The sequence below is a fragment of the Pogoniulus pusillus genome, chromosome 3, assembly GCF_015220805.1.
Source record: "Pogoniulus pusillus isolate bPogPus1 chromosome 3, bPogPus1.pri, whole genome shotgun sequence".
NCBI lineage: Eukaryota > Metazoa > Chordata > Aves > Piciformes > Lybiidae > Pogoniulus > Pogoniulus pusillus.
In genome coordinates, this window is record NC_087266.1 from 11,530,203 (window position 1) to 11,545,667 (window position 15,465).

Genomic DNA, 15,465 nt, shown 5'->3' on the forward strand with positions numbered 1-15,465 from the left:
AAGCCAGGACTTTAAGCCTCTTTTGATTAGTTGACTCAGGAAGCATTCTTCTGCAGAAGGTAGAATCTACACTGAGCTTCTGAGTTTAATGAAATGAGTTTTCTTACATGGTCTCCTTAAAAGAAATCCAGAGGTATCCTTAGAGGCGCTAGGTCCACAGATGGAAAACCATGGACGAATTCTTCCCATTTTTCACCTAACAGGAAATCCTGAAATAGTCACCAGCTAGAGAAAATTATTTCTTCAAGGAGCCTCATTTTCAAGAGCTGGAGACTGTTTTACCATGAGCAAGACACTGACAACAAGCTTCACCTTTGGTTAGTCCGGGAGAGGTTTAGGCAAGAGGAAATGATTTCCCATTGGAATGGGCTGCCCAGGGAGGTGGGGGAGGCACCGTCCCTGGAGGTGTTCAGGAGAAGACTGGATGAGGCACTTAGTGCCATGGTCTAGTTGACTGGATAGTGCTGGGTGCTAGGTTGGACTGGATGATCTTGGAGGTCTCTTCCAACCTGGTTGATTCTATGATTCTATTCTATGAAAGCTTCATCTCAGCAGCACATTCAAAAGCCGCTGACTTGCTGGAATGACCATAACAATCCCTGCAGTCAGGCAGTTTCTTCCTCTTTCTTCTGCTTCTATTCCTTTTTTTTTTAAAGCTTACCAAAGTGAATCATCACTGAGGTACAACCTCCAAAACACACTGGCTTAAGATGGTTGAGCTGGTGGTAGCAAAGCCCTCAAGTACAAACGTGTTTTCCTGACAAACCTTAGAAGAGATGCTGATTGTCAAAAACAAAGACTCACAACTGTTAGAGAAGCTTTATTGCATGTAAATACAGAGATGTGTCCAGAGGTGGATTAGCTATTCCTGCTCTCTTCAGCCATCTGGCCCAGTGAACTGGAAGAACTTCAAATTCACCTCCAACCTCAGAGCTGACAGGCACTACTGTCTCCTCAGACTAATGCCCACACTTTTACTTAAAGGACTTTTGGCTATCTTTTAGTGACTTAATAAGTCTACCCAAAAAAATCACCAACAAGTACTACACAAATAATAAACTCACTTGTTTCATACTCTGCCTGAATAAAGACTTCTGTAGCTGTGAAAAGGTGATTAATGTGCATTGTCTAGGGACTGCATTCCAGTCTACCTGTCCTTTCTCTGAATGAAGTCACCAAACTCAAACAGACCTTTGCCACCAGAGTAAGCCCAGCTCCTAAGATACACATTTGCAGCCTTTATTTGCACCTATCTTAGCTCTGTACGAGCACAAGGCAGACCTGGCAATAGATATTCCCACTTCTATGTGAAACAAACACCAAAGCCATAGACTTAAGCTTCTCAAACAAGACAGATTACTCATGCTGGATAGCTGGATGTTGCTTCTAAGTATTCATGAGGCACAACTTAACCCAAAGGAGTGTCCCATACAAAGTAGCAACAGCCCTAGATAGTCAAACTGCTTTTGCTTGTGCTGCAAGCTTCTGTTGGATAAATAGGTCAAGTAACTACAGCTTTATCTAACACTTTTGACATAAGTGACCTAAATGGCAGGAGCATGGAGGGAAACCTTCCTTCCATCTTCACTCCCATTTTGCCTTTCTAAGCCCAGTGTAAGAGGCGGCTCCAGCACACCCTCCTTTGGTGCAGACAACTGTCTACTCCTCCTCTGCTCAGGTATAACAAGCGCCAAGCTCCATCTTCCCTGAAGAACTGCACTGCCAGCTGCAGGCTCCTCCAGCATTTAATTACGTTATGGTTGACCTTTTCTTCTAACTACTTGCGAAGCAGCAGCGTTGAAGCGAGACAACAGGTTTTAAATTGCTGGAATAAGTAACTTATCTCAAAGCAGGTTCTACCTGCATGATCCCTGACATTAATGCCTCATCCAATCTTTCCCCAGTAACACGAAACTTAAATTGCTGTATGTAATTGAACAGTTTGTTTGGGTTCTCTGGGAGGAAGGGAAGATGAAAAAGAAAAATTACTGAAGTCTCACAAAGCATTAATGCAGCAAAAAACTAATGGGAGTTCACAGAAACCACAAAATAGCTTAGGTTGGAACGGACCTCAGAGATCATCTACTCCACCTCCCAACACGTTCACTCTGTTAGTTTAAATGTGGAGACTGAAAAAGTAAAAATATTAAATATGGTGGAGAAACAGAGTATTTTAAAATCTGTAAGGATAAAGACAAAAGGGCTAGATCTCATCCTAGTTCAGAGGCATTAGAGTTTATTGTCTGTATTTCAAAGGGAGCAGCTGACCAGCCAAAATGAACTACTGACTAAGGAACTTTATGCATCCCAAGTGTCCTTTTAATGTGTTTCCTACCACTAGGGACTGGAAGTTTCCCCTGCACTGTATTTCCACGGCAGAATGCTAAAGAACAGCCCTGACTCAGTTTTCTAACAGTAGTGCTTGAGCAAAACCTGCTGAAATTGATTTAAAGAGGACTTAAAACTTGAGTGCTAGAACAGCTGCCACGGCACCCAGTGGGTGTTCGAGTCAACCTTTGGTGGAACAGAACAAGACAGCTTGTAACAGGGAGAGAGAAGTGGTGCTTTGACTTGCAATCCTCAATTATAAGTCTGACACAGTCTCAAGTTGTGCCAGGGTAGGTCTAGGCTGGATATTAGGAAGAAGTTCTTCACAAAGAGAGTGATTTGCCATTGGAATGGGCTGCCCAGGGAGGTGGTGGAGAGGAGAAAAGCCTGGATGAGGCACTTAGTGCCATGGTCTAGTTGATTGGATAGGGCTGGGTGCTAGGTTGGACTGGATGATCTTGGAGGTCTCTTCCAACCTGGTTGATTCTATGATTCTATGCTGTTACCAATGTACTACTCTGCAAGAACAGTGACAATTTGTCAACTTCAACGGCAGGTTTCTACCTCACACACACTTTTACACTTTGTATACTGTATGTGTGCAGCCACTCTGAAGTCCAGTTTGCAGTTGGCAGCATGGATGCTTCCACACAAACAGCTGCCTTAATTTTCTAACGCTAAGCTAGTTATACCAGTAAGGCAACGAGTGCTCAGAGGAATAATCCAATCCTGATGTTGACTTCATGGAGGGTCAAGGTTCACTCTGCACGCTCAACAGCCAGTGGGTATTTGCATGCAGGCAGCAGAGCATATTTCAAGACACAAAACATATTGTAGCAAAGCAACATTTCAAGTGTTCTTCCATGCTGGATGAGATCCAGCTGGTGTCAGGTAGAGTATTTAGACAGCGTGTAGGCGCTCCATTTCATTAGAGGGCTAATCAAATTTCTAAATGCTAGAACAAATTACTATTTCCACACCTCTAATCAGCAACAAGGGTGCTTTACTAAGAAGAATGTCAATCAACTTGGATGGAGGGGTTTTTTTGGGTTTTTTTTTTTAGTTAATAGGGATAATTACATTAAAACAGATTTAGAACCATATGGCCAAACCCCCTCCAGATATATTTTAGCCAATAAAGTAACTATATTCCCGTCACCACATGCTAAAGCAGAACATATTAAACATATTTACAAGCATGTGCCATTAAATTAGGTTCAGTGCTGTTAAGATACTGGCTTATTAAATAGTTTTTAACTGCACAGTGCATACAGAAAAGAGAACATATGCTGGCTTTCAATTGTTTTGTTGGTATCAGCCAGAGCAAATCCAATGCAGTAACAAACAGACCAGAGACAGATAAAAGATGGTTTTGAGTAAGCATCTCTGTACTGCTCTAAGAATAGCTTACAGCAAGACAGCTAGTACTTCTTTCCTATCATCAACATAAATCTGCTTTACTCAGGTTATGTGGAACTGCTCAGAAGCAATAATTCTTAATTCCCAAGTAATGCCCAAATCACATTTAATGTTCATTTTTGTGTGAAAACATTAAGTGAGGAGCCATCCTTGCAACCATTCCCGCCTTCTAAGGAAGAATTTAATTGATCTGTTGAAGTACTGACTGACTCTGGAAGAATTCACAATTGTCTCTAGTTCCCTGTCAAAACTGTTAAAATTTAATGTGTTTTAAAATGGATAAACAATTATGCACTTTGAAGCTGAAGTGCAGCAACTGATTGTATTTACAAGTTTCCCACTCACTCTGAATAGCTGGAAGCATGATTTTAAAGTCACCTTTTATTTTTCTTTCAAATGTGTTCTGCATTTGAAAAGGTAAGAGAGACCCTATGGCTCCATGTAATTCTCAAGAACATGGTTTCTCCTCGCCTTCAGAAATGTCAACTTAACATTTCTGTAGGTTGGAAGACTTAAACCACAACTCAAAGGATGGTCCACATCCACACACAATCACACAACGTGGAGCAAGTCCAGTTCATGAGACTTATTTCTTGTGTGATGTGGGCTTGTCACTTCAGTTCCAGCCTACTTACAACATACAAAGTCAGGAAAACTTCATATTCCGCTCATTACTTTTCCCCCACCTGATTCCCTGAGAAAGGGTACTCCATAATCAAGTTGGGTGCTGGGCTGAGAACCCATTAGATATCCATTGTCATTCTAACAAAGTAAGGTGTTTACCCCGACAGAAATACAAGAGAGTCATTAATAAGAAGAAAAATAGGTGTTTAATCAGGAGGTTGCATTGGTTTATTTATCTTACTCTATTTCAGGTAACCAGGGATTTCAGGAAAGGCTTAAGATGTCTGCCTAGACTATGAGCACAAACTTCTGTCTCCTACCCTGCATACCCTGCTCAGCCCCTCCCTAACTTATGTCCTTGACTGCCACAAACACTCTGCCTTAGAAGAAAAAAAAAAGCCCATGCTTCAAAATATCTTACTCTCAACTTGAGTAAGATGTGAGAATGAAGACACTTGAATAAATCAGTGGTTGATGTGGCTTGTATCAAGCACAAACTAGATTCTTAATGTCCCATACCTGTAATATTAACTACCAACTACACTGGTATTTTGTCCCAACTGATAGTTATCCAATGCCTGATATGCAAGAAGTATCCTATAATAGAAATTTGAAAATAATGGTTAAGGGAGACATTTAAAATCAATTCCCCCTTCCTTTACCATCAGCAGTTTGCCTAGAGTGGCATACTGAGATTCCTACAAAAGCATCTTGAACTATCCATAACACATTCAATTGACTGACTGATAGATAACCAGTCAGGAAAACCCTGTTTGTAGAAAACATCCCCATGTCCTTGTAATGGAATTTCACATATTTGAGTCATCTGCATTATGCTCCCTATAGCTTGTACTTAAAAGTGCACAGACTACCAGGCTGTGTTGCAGAGACAACAATGGGAAGGACCTCTGCATACAAACAGGAACACCTGCAAAGAACAGAGAAATTAAACAGCATAAATTATTTCCATACAGGTTTTTTCCTAAGCTGATGATGTGCAAATTCTCATTAACTGAGTCCTCTCTCCTGACAATTTGAATTTCTTTTCTGCTGAAAACACCCCCTTTTCCCCCTGTCTATCCTGACCCACTTAAGAACAAAACTAATATTCAGCCTGGTCAAGTAAACTATGCATGCAATCCCTCCTTATTCTCCAGCCCTAGAAATGGAAATTGATAATACAATCTTCAGACCAACTTCCCTACCTATGCAAAGTCAGGGGAGAATTTTACCACTATCTTCTCTTACTCAAATCTCTGTAGCCAGGAAAAAAAAAGGTTCCAATAAAGAACCAAACAAGTATTAGCATCTCTCTCTTCAATGGGGGGAGAAATGTTTCCATCCTCTTCCCAAGGAAGCTTAACAACCCATAGATAATTTTTCAGATTTCAAAACAACCTCATTTAAAAAGATGTCAAATTCTAAGCACCAGTTCAGTAACATGCATAAATTTAAAGCAAATGCTAGAGTCTGTATCTTCAAACCTCAGCCTGCAATTTGGCTAATACAGCACACAGCAGCAGCAGCGAGTCTTAATGGAGGATAACCTCCACGTTTGGCTAACTCATTCCCAACACTAAACCTCAAAGTTTCTTTTGAAGAAAAGCCTCCTCCTCGCTTCCTTTGCTTTCTTGCTTCCATTCCCTCCCTGCAATTCAGGGAGGCCTGTGATGGTTTTGTCTGTTTTCTAAATAAAAGTGACTATTCTAACGAGTACAGTTCCTACAAGGCCACCTCTTACAGCCTCTCATTGCAAAACAGCATCCTTCACCAAGGGTTCACTTCATTCATGCCACTCTCATTACAGGTCTAATGAAAATTTCAAAGCTCTGCCTTCTCTTTTGCAGCACATAAGATACAAGGAAATTTTTTTTACACTAGCTTTAAAGGCAAAAATGGAAGAACACAGGAATCCTTAAGACCAGCATACACCTGCAGAAAGGAAGAGCACTCTCTGATGCCAGGCAATGAAGCAAGAGGGATGGGAGAATAATTATTTAAAAGGCCAGACTCTGAGAAAATATAAATTACTGCAAAACTCTGGAAGATGAGTAAGGAAAGAAGCCACTGGTTTATCACTGCATTTATTTCACAGGGAAGAATCCTGTTCTTTGATAGTTTCTCTTTTTTAAACCAAATCTTTCCAGAAAAAGAAAGAACAAGAGAGTGATGGGGATGTTGCTGATAATCTTGACTCTCCTAAAGGATGAGGTTAACGTTCTTGGTATACAGCTTTACATTTTGAACCTTCAAAGTTCAATTTTCTCACTCCAGCTGTGAACAGGATTGAATAGTGGAGAGTGACCCAAACTGTTTTCATGATGGTGAAACTGGTGACTGGAAGGTGCAAACACTGAAGGAACACTGAAGACAGACACCACATTTTACACAACAGAAAGTTGCCAGAATTAGAACAAACACAGAGTCGGGTTTTCACGTCAGAGTTTGCAAATCACTTTGAGAACTCCTTTAGGAAGAGGCACCTCAGAGATTTAAAGCTATCTGAGCAACCATAAATTAACACAGCTACTGCATGAGGAAATTATTAAGTGGTGGAACTATGGAAAACATAATTTGATTGTACAAAATAAGATTCTCTGTGACAGACCAGTTTGTTGGTCAGATTTCTACAGCAAATCAAACAGTGCAACTAAAACAAATGAAACCAACCAACCCAAACACAAAACGCCCCCAAAAAGGACAAACAAACACAAAACCCCCAAAAAATGGACAAACAAACAAAAAAATCCAATACCCCCAAAAAAAACCCAAAACCCAAAACAACAAACCAGATCAGATGGTGCATTGTGGAAAACCCAAGGTGTTTTCCAAGCAAAGGCACACCAATTTTCATCTTCCTATGTTCAGAACAGATGGAACTAGCTTGACTATACTCAAAACAGTGGAGGTGTCCTTGAAAGGCCTCTTCATTTCTACAGAACAGGTAACAGCATCTCCGTGCACCTTCATGACTCACTGTGACACATATTTTAGCTTACATGGGATTATGAGACCTGACATTAGACTATTTTTGGTTCACTTTTGGGCTACTTTCTTATTCGCCCACACAGAACAACGAAGTGAATGTGTCTTTTTATAGGGGGTTGGGTTTTTTTGGGGGTATGACCTCAAGTCCCTGAGCCTAGGCTAGTGCTATTGTAAGTACTGCATCAGTTAAGGATGTGCACACATTTTTCTGTCTTAAAAGATGGTGCTTTTTTTTGACAGCACCAGACCTAGAAACAAACTCTTCCAGAGCCTCACATCTCTGGACAATTCAATCTTCCAGACTAAATGTGTTTACTACCACTTTACATTCACCTACTTTTAAGCCACCTTCTTACCAGCTCTTACCACCAGATGTATTTACAGACACAGATCACATGCCCTCTCAGCCTTTGTTTCTGATGGACTAAAAAATAGGACTTTTGGTCTCCTTCTGCAAAATCAGTACTCTCTTTCTCTCATCACCCAACCAGCAATCCCCTGCACCTGTCAGATTAGGGTCTGCTCTTCCAACAACATTGCCCAGCAGGGTGATGGCTGTCTGCTGGTCCTCTGCACACCAACATCCTTCTCCCTGCTTCTTCCAAAGAGCAACTCTTAAAACAAATTATGAGCAAGAAATAGCTAAGCCTATAACTCCTACATTTCATAGGGCTGGGGGATAGGTTGGACTGGATGATCTTGGAGGTCTCTTCAAACCTGGTTGATTCTATGATTCTATATCACTGGGCTTCACTACTTTACTTCTAAGTATGCCAACGGTCAAGGACTCCCATTGCTAGGAAATGTTCTGCTCTTTCCCCAGACCAACAACATTCCCCACTTCTGCCATGTGTATTTCTGTCAGAAACAGTCAGGCTCTCACTGCCATTTGGAACATTGTTAAACCAGATTTGGTTCAAGTGATCCTTTGAAAACCCACTCTCAGCAGAGTGACTTCTCCTTTCAGCATAGCCCACCACCATCCCTGCTCGCATCAGTTACCAATCTCCTGTAGTTACCAGGAACAGAAAAACTGACAAAATGCACTGGACCAAAGGTCCCTACTGCCTAGTGACCTGTTACTGCCACAGTGCAACAGCAGACATGCAACATCCAGCAAAGCATACAAAAACTGCACCAGAAAGCATTGCCATTTCCTGTTTACAGGTCCCATTTCATCTTTCTGTTATGAATTTGCCCAAACTCACTTACAAGTTTTGATAGAGTATTTTGTGTTAGCAAATCCCAAAGCTGAATATGAGCCAACTTGCTACCACACCAAGGAGTTCAACCTTTCCAGTTACTTCAGATGCTTAACAAATTAGTCTAGTGTTAGTCCATCCAAAGCTTTTGGAAAATGACACTCTAGCAGATGCCTTATCAACACAAAACTACTGCATTAGTCTAGCATGACCTACTTTTGGTGGTACTATGTAATTTTTTTTTCATGTATCTGTATGCTCCTCTGTCAGAATCTGCTTCAGCAACTTGTGTACTACTGAGACTCATGCTCAAAGAAGGAGATTGGCACAGGGAAACAAGGAGTGCTGAAAATTAAGTTTGCCATATTGATGGCTATTTCCCTCTCACAGGATGACCTTGGTTGGGTAGGTCTGTGAAAAACATGAACAGACTCTGGATTTCATACACTTTTATCTGGGCTTCCAGCACAGAGCGCTGGGTCAAGCCAGGCACGTCAGCTAGACTGGGCTCACTTCCACCCTGCCAACAGCGACGGATGCTTAGAAACCACACTCCCCCATCACTCATTTGGCCATTGCCCCTGTATCTCCCTCACTGAAATCTAACACAAACCAATAATTTAATGCTGGAACAACACTCATACCCATCTTTGTTTTTATCCTACTGACTTGTACGTACATGTAAAAGCAACTCTTCCTTAATATGCTTTGCAATTCACAACTAAGCTTCAACAGCTGGCAGACTCTCCCTGTTCCTACCTATCAGAATTTTTCCATCCTCTGAAGACTTTTTGCTTATTCAAAAGCTTTCCTGAAGCAGTTACTTATCCAAGTCCTTCCTATACATTCTCTCCTTGATGCTTGGGCTATTGATTTTGTTTCATCAGGAGATCCCTGAGTTTCCATCAGGTGCTAGACCGCCTCCAGATTTATACCCCACGGATACTCCTGCCCAGAGACTGCAGGATTTTCAAGCATGAGACCTGGAGGCTGTCCTTGTTACTGCAATGGCAGCAACTCTTGATCACTTCTAGGAAGGACTTGCCTTAGTAGCCCTCTATGCTGCTTTAAACACTCTTCCCCTACTGCTGTGTCAGAGTTTTGCTACAAAGCCTGCCCATCAATCCCATGAACCAGAGCTACTCATCTCATTTTGCTCATTCTTCCATTTACTTTAAGCTGAGTCAAAGCATTAGCCTTGGCTGGCTGTTCAACAAGCTCACTTGCCAAATCCAAAACAGCATCACCTATCACTGGTTGTCACTTAAGACAATGATGTAGCATTCATATCCATGACTGCTTAAGCCCTTCTGATTAGGAGCAATTGTTCTGCTCTGTAGATCAGATTATTTTAAATGTTCTGTAACAATAAACCAAATAAAAAATTGTGTCTTTTTCATATGAGAAGCCTTTCTCATACACAAGTTTAACAAATGGATCCTCATTAAATTTCTAATGCTATCCTAACAGAACTTTACATAATAAAACCTAATTTGGGGTTCATTTGAAATTAGCCAAAATCTAAAGCACTGCATCTAGCTTTTCCTGTTCCCCTGCTGAAAGAGAAACTTACCTTCACCCATGAGAATCCAAAAACCTGCCAGACTATTTCAGATTTCATAATATGCCACTGAGTAGAAAGCTTGCTTTGCCCCTTAAGAATTCTCTCAAGAGCACTACCTAAACCACAAATGTTCAAGTGCCTTCAAATAAACACTTAAGACTGAGGAGGGCAGAAGAGATTCAACATGTTTTAAGCCCAATCATTTTTCCACTGTATTGTCACATGAGAATTCAAAAAATCCCCACACCATCAAAAGAACAGATGAGGCAGCACTTATCTGAAGATTATTACTCGGAAACTCAGGTCAAATTTGCATCTCACTTCCACCAAGCCTTTCTTTTTGGTCCTGTTTTCTACTTGCATGCTTGCCAAGGCAGTGTGGAAGGTTAAAGTTTATAGCAGTTTTTATTATACCAATTTTTAAATAACCCTGAGTGCAACCAAAAGCTTTATGTTTTTTATTATGCAGCCTAAAACACAGATGCAAAGATGCCCTAGTACAACCACTGCAAGCACAATACCCCTATATTTCTAGAAGGGTCTGTTGGGCTGTCACTCTTTCCCTTTTTCTTCCTCCAATTTTGCAAAGAAAGTAGTTGAAATGACCACAGACAAAGCAAATAGCAGTGAGGTGCCTTCCCCAGCAGACCCAGCAAGATAGCAGTGAGGTGCCTTCCCCAGCAGACACAGCAAGATAGCAGAGAGGTGCCTTCCCCAGCAGACCCAGCAAGATAGCAGTGAGTTGCCTTCCCCAGCAGACCTAAATAGGTACCTAGGTACCTATGTTTTGCCATCCTTCTCCCTAAGCTAAAAAAAAACCTCCAAAACCCAAGATAAAAAAGCAATCTACTTCTGCAATTTTCCTGTTAACCAGAGAAGCAGCATCCAGCCCTGTCCATCCCCCTCCCTAATATTAAAGAGGTACACAAAATAAAAGACCTACCCAGCTTGATGAGACTATGGCTTCAAAAAATTCAGTAATTTAAATTTAATTTTAGATCTCCAAGTGCTGCCAAGCACTGCTTTATTTGTCAACAAAACATTTTGATTATTTGGCAGAATAATGCAAGCTCCCTCCCTGCTTTTTTCCACAGGCATATTTGGCACTGGTTAATTTGTATGGCTGTAGACGTATGTCAAGTCTGAGGCTGTTTCAGGCTTTAAGACTGCAGAACTCCTCTTTTAAGTACTTTTCTTAAAGCAATAAGAGCAGCAAAGCTGAGAAGGGATTTGAGCCTGCAACGAAATGGTTAAACATCAGACTCTGCTGATGTGTGCTCCTCTGATCCATTACATTTCTCACAAGCTGAGCTAAGAGCTGAGCACCAAGTATCAACTGTAACATGATCCAAGAGTTTATGGAAAAAAATAACTGCACATACCAAGTATGCACATTTAATAAGATTTTGTTGCCATTAAAATATTCAAGAAACATGATTTTTAAGACCTGCTTCTCTCTGGCCGATTTTTAACATTTCTCCTCCCCCCCTCTCCTAAACACACACCTCCTTTCCAAAAGCCAAACCCTTTGGAAAGAAAAAAAAAAAAAAAAAAAAAGGAAGAAGAAAGAAAAAAAGCAGTCCTACTGCAGGGAAGAGAGGCTTGAAAAACAACTTTGATTGGCACTTGGCCTGACCCACAGAGGAAGAAAAACAGTTTTTGGACAAAGAGCGCAAATATTTGAGCTCATTGACTTACAGGCTTTCTTAGCGTAGCAAGAACCAACCTGGTGCAAAATACATCGGGAAAGACTGAATTAAAATCAGACCAAACCCGGCACCGCTCTCCTCTTGGGAGCTCAGGCTCGGCGCGTTTGCACAGCTCAGCAATTTTAATTCATTTGCACCGGACAAACGAAGAGCACCTCCAACTAATACTCCCGTTATGCAGATGTGGAGAGGAGGTGGTAAGGCGACTGCCCTCCTCCCGACGCACAGAGGGTCCCCTAAGAACCGTAGGGATGGGGGTTACTGGATTGGGGGAGCAGGGACTTTTTTGGTGGTTTGTGGCGGGGGGGGGGGGGGGGGGGCATGTTTTTGAAGCGCTTATTTTGGATGCCGCCGCACAAAGACTTGACGGAGATGGCGGTGATGAATTTTGTTGGTGAAATACGTTAATAAACTTTCCAAGCACGGCTGGGCCCCAAGGCAAACCCTCTCCTCCCCACCATTGCATCGGGGAGGCCAGGTGACGGTGACCCCCAAATCCTGGACTGGGCAGCCTAGTGCATGGGCAAGGGACAACCGTCCCAGGGGGAAGGAGGCAATAGGGGTGCTGGAGCTGGCAGCCCCTCGGCAACCCCCAGCACACCTACGGCAGTGCCCCCTGCACCCTGTACCCCTCCTCTGCCCCCCACTCCACATCCCTTAGGTACTCACCTCCTGGCAGGCTCCATACGCTCCCCACACACCGTCCTAGGTGCCACATAGCCCCGGACGCATTAGCTCAGAGTTCCCCACTGCGCCCCTATGCATCCCCCCGACCCACAGCTGCCCTATGGCCCGGATCTCCTCACGTCACTATCCCTCAGGCCCAAAGTCTCTGCCCCATCGCCCTCCTCTTCTAATCTCTCCTACAGTTCTCTATCTCTCTGCCTCCCGCAGGCCCCTCGGCTCCCCCCGCCTTGCAGCGAAGCCCCCCACCCCGGTACCTGTCTCGGCACCTTCCGGCAATTGCCGCACACCCGGTACTGGCCGCCGGCAGAGGCGGCGGTAGAGCTGCCCATGGGGCCAGAGCCGAGCCGGTTCATGCTGGCAGGGAGTGCGGCGCTGGCCGGGTGTGGAAGGGGGAAGTGGCAAGAGAGCTGCGCGCCGCTCAGCAGCCCGCACCGCCGGTCGCCCCCATCCTCCAGCCACGGCCCCAGCACCCCGCTCCGGGCCGCTGCCCCCTGCGCACACCCCTGCGCGCTTCGCCAATCCGCGCGGGCCGCCCCGCCCCCAGCCGCTGTCCTCGGCCAATCCTGAAGGCCGCCTACGGCCGACCAATGGGTAGAGCTTTCTGCGGCTCCCATCTCCAGGCAGCCTCTCAGAGGGGGCGGGGAAAGAGGCGTGGACACTGCCGTGAGGGGGCGGGGCCAAGAGCGTCTCTGGGCAGCGTTGAGGAGAGAGGCGGGGCCTTCGCTCCGGCGTGTGCCTTCTGCTGGCCAATGGTGTGCGTCAGCAGGCGCTATGCAAACGAGGCACTGAGGGCTCTGCCTCTGACCCGGCGGAGCTGTGGGGGAGCTGCGGGCGGGGCTGGGGGCCGGGCTGGGGGCCTCGGCTACCCCTGCCGGCCACGGCCAGTCCCCTGGGACTTATCGGGGCCGAGGTTTGGGGGCGCGGAGCAGAGCAGGGTGAGGGTTCACCTGTGTGATGAGCTGCAAGCCTCAGCCTGCCACCCTGATTGCGGCCAGGCGCAGGCCGTGCCTGTCCTCCCGGGGTTCCCCATCCCCAAAGCCACGGTCCCTTAATCTTGGTGAGGGTGGTCGGTGGTGCCGGCCAACTGGCGGCGTCCGGAGCTGCCTGTACCGGAGCAAGAACTGCTTTCTGCGAAGCGCCCGCTCTGAGGCGGCGGCTGGCACATGTGGGGCAACGCTGCCCTGCTGCCAGGCACAACAGGATTAAGTATTTGCTTTAGGGGAAGTTGGGAAGGTTTGGATCGCGCATGCGGACCTCTGTGTTTGCCTCAGGTCGCCGGGATTGTTAGAAATGATGAGTCAGGTTTTCTAGGCTCCATGCTAATGCACAGAGATGGAGTGTATAATTAACACAAAGACAAATCTATAATCTGCAGCCTTGGATAGCTGGGATATAAACTTTTTTTCCCCCCCATATCATGGTGTCACTGCAGTTTTCCTTGTTTGTGTGCTTTAGGTTTTAAATATTCACATATGAACTTCATGAGTAGTCCCACTGGCATCAATAGATGCTTGTTTATTAAATGTCAAGCATAGAATTCCTGGCTTAAAAGGTGGTGGTGGGGAAGGATTTGGTTTCATTACAGAAACAACGTTATAATGCTGTGAAATTTCAAAGAAGATTTGGGGCGTTGCATTGTTTTCAAAGTATCTCCTGGCAAAGCAGTGGTAAATGAGGTCCCTGAGAGCTCTGATCTGCTTTTCCTGAGAATACTTTCTATTTTTGGAAAACAAAGCGTTATATAATTTAGTCAAGTGGCTGATTGTAAAGGGCACACTGCAATTCATAATTTACATCTCTTAAAGGGGACTAATTGAACCTAGATCTGTCTTTGAGAACTACAGAAAAGTTTCTCGGATCAGACTTTGCAAGTAAAACCCCATCCACAGCAACACCCTGCTCCGTCCTTGTTTCATCCATTTCCAAAGAGATCTTTTCCTCAGGCAGCACTGCCATCAGCAGATGAGTGCTCTGTGGACTGTGCTACTGCCAGTCAGCTCAGTGTGGAATGCATCCAAATGTTGAAGTCACAGGCAGCCATACAAAATGCTTGGAAAGAAATAAATGGAAGAGAGTTTTTTTTCCAGACAGTGTGGTAGAACCGACATCTCAACATGAGAAAGCAGTTGTTTGAGCGAAGGGACTGGCTGTGCTGTATCTGAATCTCACATGCAGCAGCATGGTGCTATTAAAACAAGTCATGAAAGAGAGACAAACTGGTTGGATTCCATCATCTAACCTGAACGTAATACTAAAACGTAAGTAAAAAGACCATAAGTTATGTAAATGGATTTTTATATCTTGCTGAACTATATGATAACATTATTTGAAATGAGAAGTTTTGAAAGAAGCAGAAGAGGATCAGTCATTGTAGCTACTAGCAATGGAGAGTTGACTCTGCCTCAAGATCACTGACTCATTTGCTGCCAAAGCATCTGGTTCCAAGCCATTGGCAAGGATGGTAGCAAGATTAAAACTTAGGGAAGAGAATGGTTTTGACTGAGTTAATATTTAACATTGAAACATTGGCAAACACTCTCAGTTCATTAGTAGAATCCATTCATTTGTTTTCACAATAACAAGTACATGAGTGGACATCCTCAGAAACGTGGTTGGGTCCACATTCCTCTGCGCTGAAATTATTTCCACCTTGAATGACAACTTCAGACCTTTAGCAAAGTCCATTAAAGCCAACAAAGAGTTCCATTAGCCAAATGTGAAAGTTAGGCTGACTTTTAAAGCAGTTTAAAATTTGAGAAACTGGATACCTAATCTCTGTTCTGCCACAAACTTCTGGTGAAACAGGGCAGGACCATGTGTACTTTAGGTATTTGGTTGACTAACCCTCACTTAAACCATAGGCACTTAAGTACCTTTGTGGCTCCCAGTCTGGCCTTTCAGTATCTGAGACATGTCAAGAGAAGCATAAACTTTGACAGTGTTT

At 43.9% G+C, this 15,465-nt stretch overlaps 1 protein-coding gene across 3 annotated transcripts in view; it reads right to left on the reverse strand.

Annotated features, from left to right (window-relative positions):
- Positions 1-12,976, reverse strand: part of SESN3 (sestrin 3) — a 50,999-nt gene extending 38,023 nt beyond the window's left edge. For all 3 annotated transcript variants that reach the window (XM_064170226.1, XM_064170219.1, XM_064170213.1), the window contains exon 1: positions 12,776-12,976. In XM_064170226.1, the coding sequence (XP_064026296.1) occupies positions 12,776-12,874 (99 nt within the window). In that variant the 5' untranslated portion in view covers positions 12,875-12,976. The remainder of the gene's footprint in view (positions 1-12,775) is intronic.
- Positions 12,977-15,465: the final 2,489 nt, after the last annotated feature.